This window comes from Cydia strobilella, chromosome 2 (assembly GCF_947568885.1).
Source record: "Cydia strobilella chromosome 2, ilCydStro3.1, whole genome shotgun sequence".
In the NCBI taxonomy this organism is placed as follows: Eukaryota; Metazoa; Arthropoda; class Insecta; order Lepidoptera; family Tortricidae; genus Cydia; species Cydia strobilella.
Genome location: NC_086042.1, coordinates 16183575 through 16201086, shown reverse-complemented (window position 1 = coordinate 16201086; position 17512 = coordinate 16183575). Strand labels below are relative to the sequence as shown.

At 36.1% G+C, this 17512-nt stretch overlaps 1 protein-coding gene across 1 annotated transcript in view; it reads right to left on the bottom strand.

Moving 5' to 3' along the window:
- Window positions 1-247: 247 nt before the first annotated feature.
- LOC134749563 (juvenile hormone epoxide hydrolase-like) overlaps window positions 248-17512 on the bottom strand; it is a 30490-nt gene continuing 13225 nt past the window's right edge. The window contains exon 8 of the mRNA XM_063684559.1: window positions 248-343. Within this exon, the coding sequence (XP_063540629.1) occupies window positions 248-343 (96 nt within the window). The remainder of the gene's footprint in view (window positions 344-17512) is intronic.

The following is a 17512-nucleotide window of genomic DNA, read 5'->3' as shown; positions in this document are numbered from 1 at the left end:
CGAGCAAAGCTTGGTCTTCCAGATATTAGTTATAATATGTTGCGTTTCTAAGATATCTGCAAAAGGCACATTTACCACCAGAGACGCATTTACCCCGGTTGACTATAATTATTATAAAGAATAAGGTAACGTGCCTGCTCACTAACAGGTGTTGATCCAATTACATGAAGTATTAAAGATAAATGCAATAGACAAAGCCCGAGTGGAGTGACAAGAGCGGCCGCAGCTAATTCCCCAGTTCCATAACCTAGTTGCGAGACTTGTGCGAGTTGTGCGACAGCGCCGCGCCGGCCGCGTCCTGACGGCGCAAGTTTGCTACAGCTAACCCAGCGGGAGCGTTGCACTAAATTATTCAATTTAGATTTAGATTCGTTTTTAACCTGCAGCTGGACTTAAGTTGTCTATTTGTTTAGATATATAAGTAGATATGATTATGTAATATACTGCCGTGACCAATGGCAGAAAAGAGGGAGCATTTGTTTCCTACATCCATGTATTTTTTACCTTAGTTAATATTATAATATTTCAGCCTAATATATACGTCCCACTGTTGGGCACAGGCCTCATCTCATGTACGAGACGAGAGAGAATTATAAGAAATTGAAAGGTGTATGTGAAGTGTCTAACCCGCATTGGGCTAGCGTGGGGACTATAATAGTGATGTTGCAAGCGTTCAGGTGTCGTTTGAGCACGTCCTTATAACGCAGATGCTGACCGCCGTGCTTCCGCTTGCCTTCCACCAATTCAGAGTAGAATACGGTTTTGGGTAAGCGGCGGTCATCCATACGGAGGACATGCCCACACCACCTTAGCTGTCGCTGCATGTACACCATGCAAACTTCCACCGAAAATTGGTTTGAACGAGATCCAGTAAGTAGTTTTTTTTAATACGTCATAAATCGTAAACCGCAATTTACCTTGCACTCACGTTTCACATAAAAAACTTTCACGCGCACCGAGGGTTCCGTACATTACACAATTTAAGAAATGTAAAGTTTGGCCGCACTTGGCCGGTTTTTGTTCTTGTGTCATAAACGTAATTAATCGTCGCCTTAATTTATTATTCTAACGATTTGTGTAAAAATGGTATATATTTAAAAGTTATAAATTCATGTTATTATACTAAAAATTAAATTAAATTAAATTGTTATTTATTTCAGGCCTAATACACCCATATGTGTTAGTAACTTACATAGCTAATAAAAATAATGTTAGTGCTATTACAAAACAAATTAACATGCAAATTAACTAATGACTAGGAGCTAACTTAGGGCTAGGACACACCGGATGAGCCTTATAAATCTAACTAAGCCTAGTCCAGCGGCGTACTTGCAACATTAATTATTCGTAATTAGGTATCTGAGAGGCAATCGAAACTTAGCAGCCTAGTTACAGCTTGCTGATAGGTTTATTGGAGCAGCACTGCAGATATTGAATAAATATTCAACTTATCATTCAATTACTCAGTCAAAACAAACGTATAATAAACGTACATTGATATAATAAACATGCCTAAGTGCTATTTTACTTTCTACATCATTTGGCGTATTCTCTTTCCTATTTTTTAGTTTGTAAACTTACAAGTGCACAGTGCGAAACATTCTGTAATGCTTAAGTATTATATACCTATTATACCTTGTTATACCGGGTGCCCTATTCAAAATGAGTTTTATATTCATGCAAATAAATGAATAAATGTATTTATTCATTTATTTGTTTAAACAAGTACTATTCATGTAAACCAACTTAGTTTTAAGTGGAAATGTTATTTACTTAACTAAAAAATATTTTTAATTAAGTACCTACTCATAGGTACTTCACAAACGTTACAGTAATCATCGTTTAACTTATTTCAGCACATATTTTTTCTTTTAACTAAATAAATTATTTACTCAACCAGAACCCCAGTTCATTGCGCATTGGGTTGCGGTGAAGTTTATTTATAACAGATTGCTAATTTATTCTTGAGTAGATTGCATTTCTCTTAAGAACTCGCCGGAGACGTAATCCTTGTTATAAGTTCACTCTTAGAATATCTAGTTACCAAGTTCCTGTTGAATAGAGCTTCTTTCGAGAGGTTCTCATAGATTTGACAGCGAGTATGAAAAGAACTGAGCTCGAAGAAAATGTGCTTCCTTCTCACTGGTCACGGACTAGTAATTGATCATCTGCTCACTTGGCCACTTTGCGCAGTACCTACACGTTAATTACCATAAACTTCCACAGCACGGCCTCCTCCCTACCGCTCAGCTTCCTAATACCTATCAAATATCTGTCTATGTGGATTTACTTCCCTTTGGGCCAAATACTTTTCGCCAAATTTCTCTTCCCAACAAACTTATTGCAGTAGTTTCATTACCCAAATGAATGTTTAGCAAATTTACATTTCGCATTTAATTTAATTGGTCAAATTATAATTTGGCATCATTTTACTTTGTCAAATTTTATTAAGACAAAAATTTACTTAGCAAACGTTTTTTATTGGCTTATATTATATTCCAAAAAGATGTTTGATCAAATTTGTACCAAATTTTTCGTGTTAGTATTTTGAATTTTTATATCATTTCTACTCAGAATCACGAGTTTTTTTTTCCATTTTTACTGAGAAAAAAATGTCCCAAATTTTGTGGTCCATTCCATTTAGATACGGTTCCTAGTTACCAGTTAGGACGACTGAATTAAGTAAGGTGTGTAAAGTGTTTTAAAAACATGTGTAAAGCGCTCAAACGCTTTCAACGCCTTACTTAATTCAGTCTTCCTAATAACTAGCATCATATCTAGTATCCTAACTAAGATACATCAAATTTTACCGGTCACACTACACTACACTCAATTGATTACTGAATCTTAATTACCTACTGATTTTTGATTATTATGTCCTCATATAATTCTAAAATGTTTATTAGAGATACTATTTTATGGTTATAATTCACGAAATTACATCCGTTCGCATAAAATTCACGTTACGATGATAACCAAGATGATGATTATGAAGATAACCAAGGTCGGGATTATTTCAAATGAAAGTAAAAATAAAAATACTATTGGGATGTAAATCGTATGCCATGCAATATTTTGGAAAATGTAAGTTATGCTTAACGAATAGGCACATTTGACTAAATAATACTTGGTAAAATGAAACTTGACCAAGTCATTATTTATTGAACAATAAGAGTTTTGCTAACTGGAAAATTGCGATAAGTTGTTTTGTCAAAATTTTTTTGGGAAATGATAATTTGGGTAAAATAGTTTGGGGTGTGATACTTTGTGAAAAGTTTATGGCCAATTCATTAGTAAACCCGTTAATTTATGGTACATAGTCGATAGTCGAGAGTATAAACCATCGCAACTTACCAACGTAAATTACTAACACCAACTACCAATTTGCAATTTTGCAGTCACAGAGATTTTAGGGTTATGTCAAGTTAAGAATAGATTTTTAGTTCCTGCTCAAATTCTTCGCCGTTGGTTTATATTGATAAGGACTAAAGGGCCCCCGCTGCAAAGCCAGTTCTGGTAGTAACCGAGCCACATTTAAAAACAAGTAACATGCCTCCTCCAGTGACAACCAGATCCACCGACTTTACAAACTCAAACCCCGTACTGGCAACAAATCGAATAAACGCGCGCTTGCCGAATACTGAGCGGGATTCAATACGAATTCAATTCAGATTTAAAAGCGGGTTGTCTTCAGCCGCTAAGAAATGACTAAAGGATAAATTCGGTAGTTTTGTTAGAGTTAGCAGTAATATAATTTTAAAGGTTTAATTTTAAGGATGTTCGCAAATTTTGTTGCAAAACGTCAACGCTCTCACTCTTCCCTATGTACAATGCACTTTACTAATTAAATATATGGAGTGAATATTAATTCAAGTTTAATTTTAAATTGAGTTATTAGTTTTTACTCAACGATACAAAACAATGCAATACAATCTATAATATAAGCTACTTGGGTGTGTACTTCTAGAAACATAACTAAGTTTATTTCAATATTGTTTTTATTTATTTATTGTAATGTTAATTTTATGATAATAATTATTCTGTAATTTGGCATCATTTTACTTTGTCAAATTTTACTTGATAGTGATAGATGTAAGCATTAACGTAGCTATAAGTACTTACTAACACAAGCTATGAGTCTGTAAAAGTTACTCGAAATAAACGATTTATTATTATTGTTATTATATAATTATCGTAACATAATGGAATCAATGGGGTTGGCCGGTCGAAGTATTTCACAGATGGCGCCAGCATAGCTTGCCCTAACAGGAAATTGTGTCAAATTCTTGCTTTTTTTTTGGAATTTTATGCCCTGGATGCCAACCCTTTAAGCCAAATCTCATAGAACAAAACTAGAGAAAGGGGCAAGCTATGATGGCTCCATCTATGCAAACCTTTGACAGTTGCCAACCCCAATAACTAAAGTCTCAATGATGAAAAAATGTGTTTACAAATACTTAGTTCATTTGTTTTATTTGCAGCAATAGCGAGCCAATTTTAAGGCAGTTGCTTTTTGTACTATTAGGTATTACAAAAGAAAGCTTAATTAAGTGCTTGTTGCTACTTTACTGATGTGTAGCAAAATGTTTTTTTAGCAGTATAAAAACTGCGTGTAAACTACTCAGAAAGTTGAGTAGCAGTGGCAGACCGCGTACACTACTTGAACGTCTAATATTCCGACTAATTAACGCAGAGCGGTCTTGGAGCGGCGGCCATAGATTAAATAGCAAAGAAGATATACAAAACCCCCAAAATATACACAGAAATATTTGTTGGTATTATTTTTACACTATATAAAAGTTCAAATGTAAGGTAAAGGTAATGTTTCTAGCATCCTCCAATGTTACGTACACACCGAGCAACTGGCGTTTGACCTCTATACAAACTACAACTGTCAGCCCCTTTTTCACCATCTTGAGGCATTAATTTTCAAAAACGCTGAAATTAGTTTCAAGATCCTAACATAAATTATAATTTGAATCCCACACAAATATTCAACCCCGTTATAACCCTTTTAGGGGATGAATTTTTGAAATCGATGAAATTTATTTTTTGAATTCTAATTATATGCCTTAATACAAAGTTTCAAGTCCCGCACTGAAACAAATTTTTGATCTCCGTACAAACTTTTAACCCCTTTTTCACCACCTTAGGGGATGAATTTTCAAAAAGGCTAAAATTAATTTTCTTGTATTTTAATAATATAACTTTTTACGAAGTTTCAAATTGAAGCTTAAATTAAAACTTGAACCCCATGAAAGTTTTCTTCCCCTTTTTAACCCCCTTAGAGGTTGAATTTCTCAAAATCACTTCTTGGATCTTGTGCACATTATAAATGTAACCTGGTGTGCAAAATTCAACTTTCTGGCTTTTGTAGTTTCGGCTCTGCGTTGATGAGTCAGTCAGTCAATCAGTCAGGACACGTGCATTTATATATTATAGAAGATAGATATAGATAGATATATATAGAGATAGGTAGATAGATAGATAGATATATAGAGAGATAGGTAGATAGATAGATAGATATATAGATTAAGGTGCCGTGTTCAGCACTAAATGAAAACCAATGATGGAAAACCTAAACGAGTTGCCGATTTGACCCCTATCTATGTTCAGCGAAAATTAATGGTTTTGGGGAAATCTGCCAAAAGTTGACTCCTTAATACATCATACCCACATACTTTCAGATACTTCATCACTACGCTACATGTCAAGCAATTTGCCGGATTTACTAGAAGAATTTAGATTAGATACTTGTTGAGCTCCGTTAGTGGTTTTATAAACACTCAGACACACAGAGAGACATTCAAACTTTCTTTCCTCTTTCTTAAAACGTTTTTTTTTTGTGGCCATAATTCGCGTAAGTGTTTGTTTTGTAACTAAAGTGGCGTAGGTATTTGTTCGAGTATAGTATATTTTAATCTGTGGTAGAGCATCCGCAAAGCCCGCGACGGCTGCGAGTGCAATTAGGGCGCCTTGTTAACAGATTATGCCTCCCGTCCCGTTTTCCCTTATACAACTTTTATAGGAAAAAATGAGATGATGGAATAGATGATGTCTCTTTTTCATCGGAATATAACTGGAAACCGTATTAAGTGAATTTTTTCATGTAGAATTGTATAGAAATTACTAAAGGTAGCTTTATAAGTACCGAAGTATTGCCTATTAAATTCAATCCACTAGGTATTTATTCCAAAGTACTAATGCATTAGTGGATATCGTGAGGGACAAAAAGCAACACCCGTATGGGGGCTGAGGGTAGAGAGGTATCACTGCACTAACGTTTCCACGTCTACCCTCGAGAACGCAGCTCTCGCGAGCCTACTCTGGACGGCCAGCTAGCGCAGTTGAGCTGTAACACCTACTACCTTTCGAGTGACAGAGCTCCCTCAAGAGTACTCGGGTACGTAAGATCGCTGTAGTTATTAGTGTCAGGTCCGGGTATGATAATAACAATGAGATTACAATGAAATAAAACTATGAAAACGGATTATATCGCGTATATTGAATTTATAATTCATCCCGACGTTATTATAAATTCAATATACGCGATATAATCCGTTTTCATAGTTTTATTTCATGAGTAACTATCGCGGTAACCGAAGACAATATAATGAGATTACAACATAAAATTTAAAATCAGTCATCATCGGCCTTATCGTCTGTTGCAGACGATTTATGGTGTAACACCGGAGAGACACCGTTTTTGATGGCTAAAAAGACCGATGCGAGAATGACATGGCCTACCGCAGGCCTGACAAGAGAAGCTTGCGGAAAACGGTACTGAAACGTCTTGACGTCGTTTTTGCCTCTTGTCAGCGAGTGCGCCGAACCAGGACTCATCACAATACTTGCGACCCTCCAAAACGCCTTTGCGCCACTCCGTCCGTTGTCCTGCGAGCCTCTCCCAGTCACGGTAAAATCAGTACATTAGGCAAAATTCAGTATAATAAACTCGGTTTTCATTTCTCTATTTCTCTCTACTTCCGAATTAAACCAGTCCGCTGAAATTCAAAGGGAAGATAAATAAACAGCTTCGCTAAGTATTAAGTGTTGTCAACATTAATAGAGAAGTCTGAATATTGCCGATATCGGAATAAGATGTCAGAATTCATATTATTGACACAACGTCGAGAAAAAGCTTATAAATGTCGGTTCACTCCGAGAGCTACATTTTATTTATGTGAAGGCAGTGAAGTCAAATCTTATTGATGCATTTGTTATATGCGTCGCATCCAGTGGCATGAGGCATGACATATTTATAATTAGCATCGAAATAGACAGTGACGAAACTGTTCTAATGCACCAATTGAAATTCGAACCAATTCAAAACGCCCTCTATAGTGAGCTATTGTCAGTTTTTATCCCCATTAGTTTTGTAACCACGTAAGCGTTTATACGACCAAACAAAAATTATAGGTAAAATAAAAATGATAAGTAGTCTGCATTAAAGTTGTATGGGTTGCGTAGTCCCATTATGTTCCTGATAGATGTTTAGTGGGTGTGGCGTCCCTACTGGGATGATTTCAGGGTACTCAGGCGCTGAAAGACGAATATTATTAAAGATAATTAATACAGAATATTACTAGGTAATTAAGCTAACAACAAATTATGTTTTGGAAACTGATGTTACATTTGAATCTTCTGGCTTAAAAATAGGTTGTGTCCAGCAAAGAAAACTGAATCAAATGTTTACCGAGGAATTTCCTAACAATTTCCTCTGTAAATAAAAACTTTATATTGCTTCCAAACTCAAACAAAAAGTTTTCAGCGTAGTTCAGGTTTTGCAACCTACTCTATTATGGAAAATTATGTTTATGGAAATAGGTTGGGTATTAAAATTAGAAATGCCGGTAAATTAAACAAAGTTTTTGTTAGGGAAACACTAGTAATGGATATTAAGAAACGGGCAATACCCCCTCCCATCATGTATTTTCATTTCTTTACTTTGAAAGTAGGTCATTGTCAAAGTCAAGTCAAAATATTATTTATTCAAATAGGCCTAGCAACATGCACTTTTAAATTGTCAAGTTTTACAAATATTACCTTAATCTAAATATCAGAGCAATTTATTGATGCAGTTATTATTATTCTTAAAAACATTGAATTATTATAGATATGTCAAACTTAATAATAAGAATTTCACAAAAGGATCGTCAAACACCAAAAATGTATAAAAAAACTAGAAACTTTCTAGAATAAAAACCTAAATGTCAAAAAATACGGATTACCTATATAGGTATTCATTGAATTATCAATTTCATCATTCGGTCTGGTTACTATTATTTACAGGAGTTACTATTATCAGTCAAATCAGATTAAAAATATTTGCCCCTATACTGCTAAGACCATCAGGCTTTTGACCTGATCGTCCTTAGCGACGAGGCCACCGAGTGGCTGATTGGACTCAATTTGTATTTATAACTGTTTTCTGTTTATCATACTATGCCATACAATTAAATAAAAATAAATAAATTTGTTTTTTTTTAAGTTCTATAATATTAATTTTGGAATGTGTGCAAATACTTCATATGGTATTTCACAAGATTTCGTAAATTACAAGCAACTGTTTCGTATCAGTATTAGTGAGGTTAACGTTAATTTTTTAGTCGCGTCGCGTCGCGAAAAAAAGGTTAATAATTTATTTACGACATGCATGGTTGCCCTACAATTAAAATAAGTACTAAACTACCGATATTCTGTGTCAAATTGGGTGTCATCACTTCATCACTGTCATCAGAGTCTGGTTACTTTTGAAAACTCGTATTCTTAGTCCTTGTTCTAAGTCGTATCCCACTCAGTTCAGTTCAGTTCTTGGTTCTTATGGCATCTGTCCATTGGGACAATTTTGCCAGCATCAAGGTTGTGGTAGCAGAATTTCAGTATCAGAACTTGATCCAGTCCGTGTAGATGCTTGATCGGAAATAGAAAAAAGGGACGACCAGAAAAACCAAAAGGAACTATAGAAAGTAATGAGCCAACTGCCAGGATCAAGTTTTTTTTTAAAGGAACATTACAAGAAAGTTTGGGTAAACAAACGGGTAAAAACTTTTAAAAGGAACTAGAGCTTGATATTAAAATCTTTCATAAACTTAGCAAGGACATAAACAAAGGGAGTGTTAACCAAAGTAAGAATATGATTTATGTTAATAAGACGTTGAATACATTCAGGAAGAAAATCATAAAAACTGTCATGAGTATTGGGACAGTTAATATCCCACTCAAGTTTGACAGTTTATTTTCTTCATAATCAAAATGCTGTCATTACGGTTAAAGAGGTTTTATGTTTATTAATTAGGTGTTGTAGGGTAACCATGATTGTAGAGGATTAAATTTGTCCTCACCCAAAGTAAACAAATCTAAAAAAGTGTGGTATGTTTCAACTAAATACGATGGTGATCGATCAATCAACAGTTACTGTGTGTGCAAGTTTAGTCCTGCTCACGTCTTATGAATCATCCTGTATATTACGTAACAAAAAACACCGCGTCTACATTTGTTGCTAAAATGTAATTAATTTCCTTTTCGTTTGACGTTATTGTCATTAAATTCTCGACATTCGACCTCGAATCGTTTACCCGGCCTTCGGTGATTGTCATTGGTTTTGAGTCGGCCCCGGAGGTAAGTAATAAATTAATGTCAACGAAATTCATCTTGCATAATTCCCGGTGGAATATAAATTTCTGGGACTAGAAATGTTTTACCACAGACTTTTTGTCGGTTTATTATTCCGATTTTAATATTCTGGCTTCACAAAGGTAATTATAAGGCATCTTCCTCAGTAGTAATATAACATAAGAAGTTAGAATATTGTAAGAACACACTCCACACAGTGTATGAAAACTACAGGTAATATATTTATTACTCGTATATAGTGAAAAGAGATCAGCCGTCAGATCAGGGGCCCATTTCTCTAACGATATTAGACTAATATTATTAGTCCACGAACTGTCAAATCGTATGGGTTATCATGGCAATACACTAATAATATTAGACTAATATCGTTCGAGAAATGGGCCGCTGGCATACAAAAGGCTCGCACGCTCTTGTACAGACTTAAAGAGCGCCTGCGGCGCCCGTCACACTAAAGCCCGACATTCTGCGCGCTTTGCGCGCACATACATATAGGGCGCCTGCGGTGCCCGTCGCTCTAACAGGTCGGGCAAAGCCCGACATTCTGCGCGCTTCGCGCGCACCGATATCCAGGTCGCCTGAGGCGCCCGTCACACTAACAGGTCGGGCAAAGCCCAACATTCTGCGCACTTCGCGCGCACCTACATCCAGGGCGCCTGCGGCGCCCGTCACACTAACAGGTCGGGCTAAGCCCGACATTCTGCGCGCTTCGCGCGCACTTGCATACAGGGCGCGCGCGGCGCCCATCACACTAAGAGGCCCTGGACATAGACATAAGTAAGTAATAGTATGCTACAATCGGTCTCTACACACACACTCAATAGTATTTGTGCAAACAATACTCAAATCACAAAATATTAGCTTGCTAGTCGTGAAAAATGGTCGAATTAACAGCCAGCTCGAGTCCTTTGAACCGTCAGCTAACCTAAAGTCAGCCAAGGCAGTAATTTTTCCAATTTTAAATTTATTCTAAGCTTAACCTAAAGCTGTACAGAATAAATCACTTTATTGCGATAAGACCGCTTTTTGCCTGGTTTTTTTTTTCTTTATGGTGCTCAATGATGTTTACTTGTTTATTGGAAGTCTATTTAAAATACATAAATGATAGTTTACAAAGCTTAGAATATCTTGAAGCCCTTTAAAAACCTCAATAATTCATTCAAAGCGTTCATTCACAAAATCGTTCTGCTATCTATATTATTTCCGCTCATTTGCCATTTAAATTTGTCTTGCGATAAGCCTGGACATCTGTCGGGTGGATATTGCCAAGGAATATGGAACCTTACCAGTGTAACTCGAACCAGCCCATTAGGTAACTCAATTTTTTTTTTATGCTCACATTCAAAGTAATCTTACTCGGTTATCAGACTGATGGGGATCCGTGTCTGAGCGTGACAGCGTTATGCATGTAGCGAAGTACACCGGACCGGCATGCGGATCCACATCCATTATGAAAACCCTAATAGCAAAAGTTCCATCTTTTACATGATATTAGCTACATCGTTGACATGATATTAGCTACATGATATACTAAAGTTTTTCTGCTTTGCCTCGCTTCTTAAGTTCGGAACTTGCACGAATCAACAGCTCTCAATTATTTCTTACGGTGCTGTTTAATAGTTGAAGAAACGCGAATACATTGTCTTAGTATTAATGGTCGGTTGATAACTGTTACTGGGAAATGAGTGATTTACGGTCGTGTAGATTTATAGATACAATTAGAAATGTCCTTTATCAACAACCGACATTGCAGTGCCTGCCTTTATATTAAAAAATAGCCAAGTGTAAGTCGGACTCGCGCACGAAGGGTTCCATACCATTACGCAAAAAACGGCAATAAAATTACGTTTGTTGTATGGGAGCCCCACTTAAATATTTATTTTATTCTGTTTTTAGTATTTGTTGTTATAATAGCGGCAACAGAAATACATCATCTAGTGACAGACGGACAGATAGACAGACAGACAGACAGCGGAGTCTTAGTAATAGCTTTTGGGTACGGAACCCTAAACAGTCACAAATACCTACTCACATCAAAAACGTTCATATTAGACCGAGTCACTGTTGCTGTCGAGAACATGTGTTTGGAACCACGAGAATGAGAAATGGAAGGAGCGCGGCAGTTACAATCCCATTATCTCCACTTGGAATGCATTCGGGAGACCTCGATGCTCTCATGTGAATGATGTTAGCTAGGGATAAGCTGGCTCGTTACTTAGACACTTGTTAATACCTTACTTTCATATAAATCATGTATATATAAAAAGTATGTAGTTTTAACTTCTTGAAAAGACTGTCTTATCTATGAAAAAAACCTATTTATTAACTCGGAGTGCTACTAATACTTTTGTACTTGTACTGTACCGCTAGTATTTCATGGATCAATAATAAGTATCTTAAAAGATACGTACAAATACAGTTCCCGTTTAAAACATTGTTAATAACTTTATTTTTAAATATAGATACTTTAATTCATAAAATATACCCTAAGTTAAATATATTATTCATGTAATGGACAATCTAAATAAAATCTGTCACGTTTTGAAATGAATATCCAAGATGTCTGGCAAACATTTTGAAAGAATAAGCGGTTAAGGAATTTTAATTTTCCCGAATTAATTTCTGTTCATTTTTCATAGGCCTTAATGCTAGGGTTGCCACGGAATTGAGTCAGATTGCCAGCATTAATTTTAATGGACTAATTATTTTTAGAGATGGCCTAACGGTAATTTAAAGACGTAAAATTCAGCTGTGTACTTATTGGGAATATATAAATAAAATATATTATTAATGGGAATGGGAATTGTAATTTTAATCATCATCATTATACAGTGTAGTTAATTCAAGGGTGATACAATATATGTATGAGCAGAACTCTGCACACTCATTCATAAAACTTTACAAGCCTCAATTTTATTAGTTAATCTATGTTTTATGAAAAAGGGGATGAGTGTGTAGGATCCTGCTTATGTTTCCTGAATCAACCTGTACCTTAATCACAGTAAGCTCAATAAGGCTTATGTTGGGTACTAGACAACGATATATATACATATTATATATATTATAGTTACATATATCTAGGTACTTTTATACACAGAAAAAATCAATAACTCAGCAACACATATTTGTGATAAACACACAAATAAATGCCCTTACCAGGATTCGAACCCGGGACCACCTGCTTCGCAGGCAGGGTCACTACCGCCTAGGCTAGGAGGCAGTCGAATTAATATTTGTTACATCTTAAAAAATAAATATTGTTAGTTGACACAACAGCCAACCCTAGCTACGTTGGCAAGGAATTATGAAGGAGGAATCCCAGAGATGGATTACGGCATTATTTTTGGACCGAGTTTATTTAAATTACAGCCTTCGTTCATCTTCTTTGATGCTTTGCTTTGCCTTAGAATTTCGTGACCACATTCAGTTCAAAACTTGACAGAGTTTTAAACGAAACCAGAGAAAACTTTTGACAAGACGTTGTGCGGGATTTCTGTAACACTTAAGAAAGTTTATTTTTGCCTAAAAGAAAGATTTTGATTTAAAAACCACGCTTCGAGTTACAAAACATCAAACATAGAAGCATTTTAAGAATGTGGGTGTTTATAGATATGTGAGGAAAACCGCCCCACGACGTTAGATGTAAAACGACAATTGCGCAAGGAAAGACCTGCCCTCCTACGTGTATATGTACAGTACGGCCGGGTTCTAATTACAACAAAAATTTCTGCCTAAATGCTAACGTATGAAAAAACTAAAATAAAAAACTCAGACCATTTTAATAGGAAATATTACGCGAAACTCTGCGCAGGGGGCGCCACTACCACAATCTGAGGGTCTATCGCAAAACAAGAAAATCGAAATATCGTTATCTAACATCTCTGTCACTCTTGCATATTCGAGCGATAAAGAGGCAGATAGTGAAATTTCGGATTCGCGTGATGTCATATTTTATTAACTCTGAAAACTTGTCAAAAAACTGTTAAAGGCACAGTATGTATATTGTATATATAAGTTAATCTATGGTTTACTAAACGGGCTAGTTCTGCACTCTGTAATAGTGGCAGAACATTGCAGTAATATCCCCTATTTAACTAAATTTATTTCAATAACTTATTGTGTATTTGTTTCGAAAGATAATAATGTGACGTTATAACATTTAAGTATTTAGTATATTATTTGAAATTTCATTCGTCTCAAAACTTATGACAACACTAGTATTATGCGTAGCCTGAAGTGCTATCTTAACGCAGGAGCTGTTTTAAAACGATCAATTGTAAATTGTTAATTCCTTTTTATTCGTTAATTGTAAGTTCCTTATCAAAATGTAGCTATAAGATTTGTACAAGAGGACATCCTGTATAAAGCAACATCTACTTATCGGAGCTGCAGATTCGATGCGACTCTCGACGCCGCGGGTAACTCGATTGCGCGGACTCGATCCGCGCCTGCTACCAGTTTGTTTATTTTTAATTCGCCAAACTGCATTTTCCTAGTTTCGACGGAAGATATTTTTGAGATTTAGATTTAACCAGGACGACAGCAAAATAAAAAATACTGCGACAATATTTTGATTAGGTAAGGTGTTCGAGGAAAAATGTTTTCGTGACAAACAAATATCATTTTTAGCCTCATACAATTCGTAGTCGAGATTTTGATATCAAAAAGGTCTATCTTTGTCAATTTTGGTAGTCGTTATAATTTAATGAAACTAACATCAATGAGTGAGAGTAGCCGAGAAGCGCAAATAGTGGTCATTTTAAATATTCAAACACAATACTGTATTGTTAATGAAATAATGAATTGATTGATCCTAAATACATTTATTATTTACAATTACAATTTCAATTATTAAATTAAATTATTAAATTACAATTGATTGATTAAAATCATAAGTTACACTTGGCATCACATAGTTTGTGTGAGCTAATTATATCGCATCCATATTCATACGTATCGCATCCTTTAAGCACTTAAAGGTGACTGTCCATTTCCAACCGCAGCTGCGTTACTGCTCCGACACTACTGCAGCGGCCCGAACGCGTCGGTGTTATTGCCAATTTCCATAGTAAAATGAATGACGATATCGACTGCACGTAATATGGTGATTTTAACGTTTTGCCGACCTCAGCTGCACTACTGCTCCGACACGTCGGTGTTATTGTCAATTTCCATAGTAAAATTAATGACAAGGCCGACTGCACGTAGCATGGCCATTTTTGCGTATTTGGTGTATTATTGCAACTGCGGCTGCAGACCGCACGTCAAATCTGTCACCTGCACTGAAATGTCTTTCGGTCACAGATATTAGTAGTTCTAAGCAAAGAGGATATAACCACTACGTTCTAATAAGGAGCTTATTACACCCAAGGATATACAACCCCGATGGTACAGTCGCCATATATCGCAGATATATCGGGTCGGCCCAGGAGCTCACAAATATCTGAACACGCCTTTATTGTCAAGGCGCTAGAGTGTTCAGATATTTTTAGCACCTCGGTCGCACCGATATATCTGATGGCGACTGTCCCTACTGTAAACTTTTTTGCTAATCTATATTGAGCCATATCACAGAGCCAGTTAGGAAACGTGTGTGTTGTACGCAATAATTGTGTACAACACGCACCGCGCTAGTTGTATGCATGCACAATTGATCTTGTACCTCGGCAGAGGGGAAATAGTGTCCCAATTTGTCAGTAAATAAGAAAAAACAAAATTCTACTCATCCATTTCCTTTAGGTACTAGTATACTAGCCTAAGACAAAAGGGGATATTACTGCAATGTTCTGCCACCAGAGTGCAGGACTAGCCTTTTTAGTAAACCATAGAGTAACACACTGTACCCACTACATACACGTATACATACTAACATACTGTAGTATACATACTGTACCTTTAATAGGTTTTTGACAAGTTTTCAGAGATAACAAAATATGACATTGAAGCATCAAGGCGGTTTGTTTACAGAGGACCTACCGGAAAACGCGAATCCGAAATTTCGCTATCTGCCTATTTATCGCTCGAATATGCAAGAGTGACAGAGATGTTAGATAACGAAATTTCGATTTTCATCTTGGTTTGCGATAGACCCTCAGATTGTGTTAGTGGCGCCCTGGCGCCCCCTACGCAGTTTCGCGTAATATTCCCTAATCCTGGCCAAGCTATATTTTCCTACGTGATTTTTTTTATCATTTCATGATAAATTCATTTAATAAACTGTTCTTTTATTTTTTCGTAGTTTTGCGAGGATAGCTATAAGCTCGACAGGGCACGAGCGATAGAGAGGAAAATAGAATACCGAGTAATCGGCAAAGTGGCCGAATAGGCCGAATAGTTGCCGAATATTCCTGGCAACTCTAGTCGTAATATCATATTATATAATGTCGTTTATGGCGACACTTTCTAATTTTGTCATTGCAAAATTTGCAAAGCCATTCCTGAGCTAAATAAACGAAGCAATCATTATTTTTTATTACAAGGAGCAAAGATGTTGTTTAATACCTCCTGGTAATATATTGATATCCAAACATACGAAAGGATACAAAATTGAACCACGAGAGAAGCGAATGGTTTAAAATTTAGAATATTGACAGTTGCGGGGGTCTTAAGGCATGAGGGTTAAACAAACTTTGTTACAGAGCAACACGCAATTTTTCATCACAGCAACACGAGGAAACCATTTATTAATCAAATTAATTTATTTGAAGTTCTTTCTATCGGCCAAGGTGAGGGCAATAGCTTTCCTCATAAAGGATTTCTTGTCTCGCCGGTCAAGTTTTATATGGATGCACGGTCATATCATAAAGAGTGCCGTGCCGCCCATGGACACCTGCAACACAAAAGGGGTTTTAATTTGTGTTTCAGTTTCAAATAGGAAACTTGACAATATGAAGTGTAAATTGCGCAATTATTTATAGCTCTTACAAATAATTTTATTCTTCGCATCGGATTACTGTGTGCGGTGGTCACCTGGTGGTCACGCATTTAGGCAAGAGGATGGGGAAGAAAATTTCACATTGTGAACTTACCTTAATGTTAAGAATAATTTTTCCTGTGCATTAATTTTATTTGAGTAATTTGATTGTATTTCGTCAATTATTAAGTCTCATTCAATGATGAATTGCTTTTCATTTAATTGGCAATATTATCTGAATAAAGGATCACCATTAAATATCAGATTTTTTATTAATATTGCGTAGCTGCCTTCGTCGGACTCTGACTATTGTAGAAAGGCAAACTGGTCTTCTTTTTCATGTAGCATGTAGCATTATCGTCACTCGCTTCTTCACGTAAAAAATACAAAAGTAAATTAGTATTTTATTTGTACGTCTGACATTATATGACTTGACATTGACAAGCCATCAACGAACGCTGTCGCGACTGCACGCCGCAACAGCCGCAGTCGTGCTGCTACAGTAGTGCGGCACCGCGTAACGTCGCAATTGCAGTGCAGCGGCAGTTACAAATGGACAGTCACCTTAAGACGAAAGTCCCGCGCGAAATCACCTTTTCGTACAACTGTTAGTCCTCATTTTCCTCTGTTGATATTAACATTTTTCAAAATATTTTGACACAACTAGTTGTGTATCAACCACAGCTATGTCCCGTGTACGTTTGTGTTTTTGGAATTTTTAATTACTTATTATAAAAGTTAGAAGCATTAAAAATTTGCATGAAATCTATTTTTCGCTCCCAATTTTTACAATAATCAAAAAATCAAAAAAAGTCAAACGTAGAAAACGTAGCGTTTAGCTATGGTAAATATACATCAAATTATGTACCTAAAAATATTTTCATAATGATAGAGGAAAATGGTGAGGTTTGTATGGAGTAGCGGCCGGGCCCTTTCCTCTTAATAATGGCCACGAAGGTGGGTACT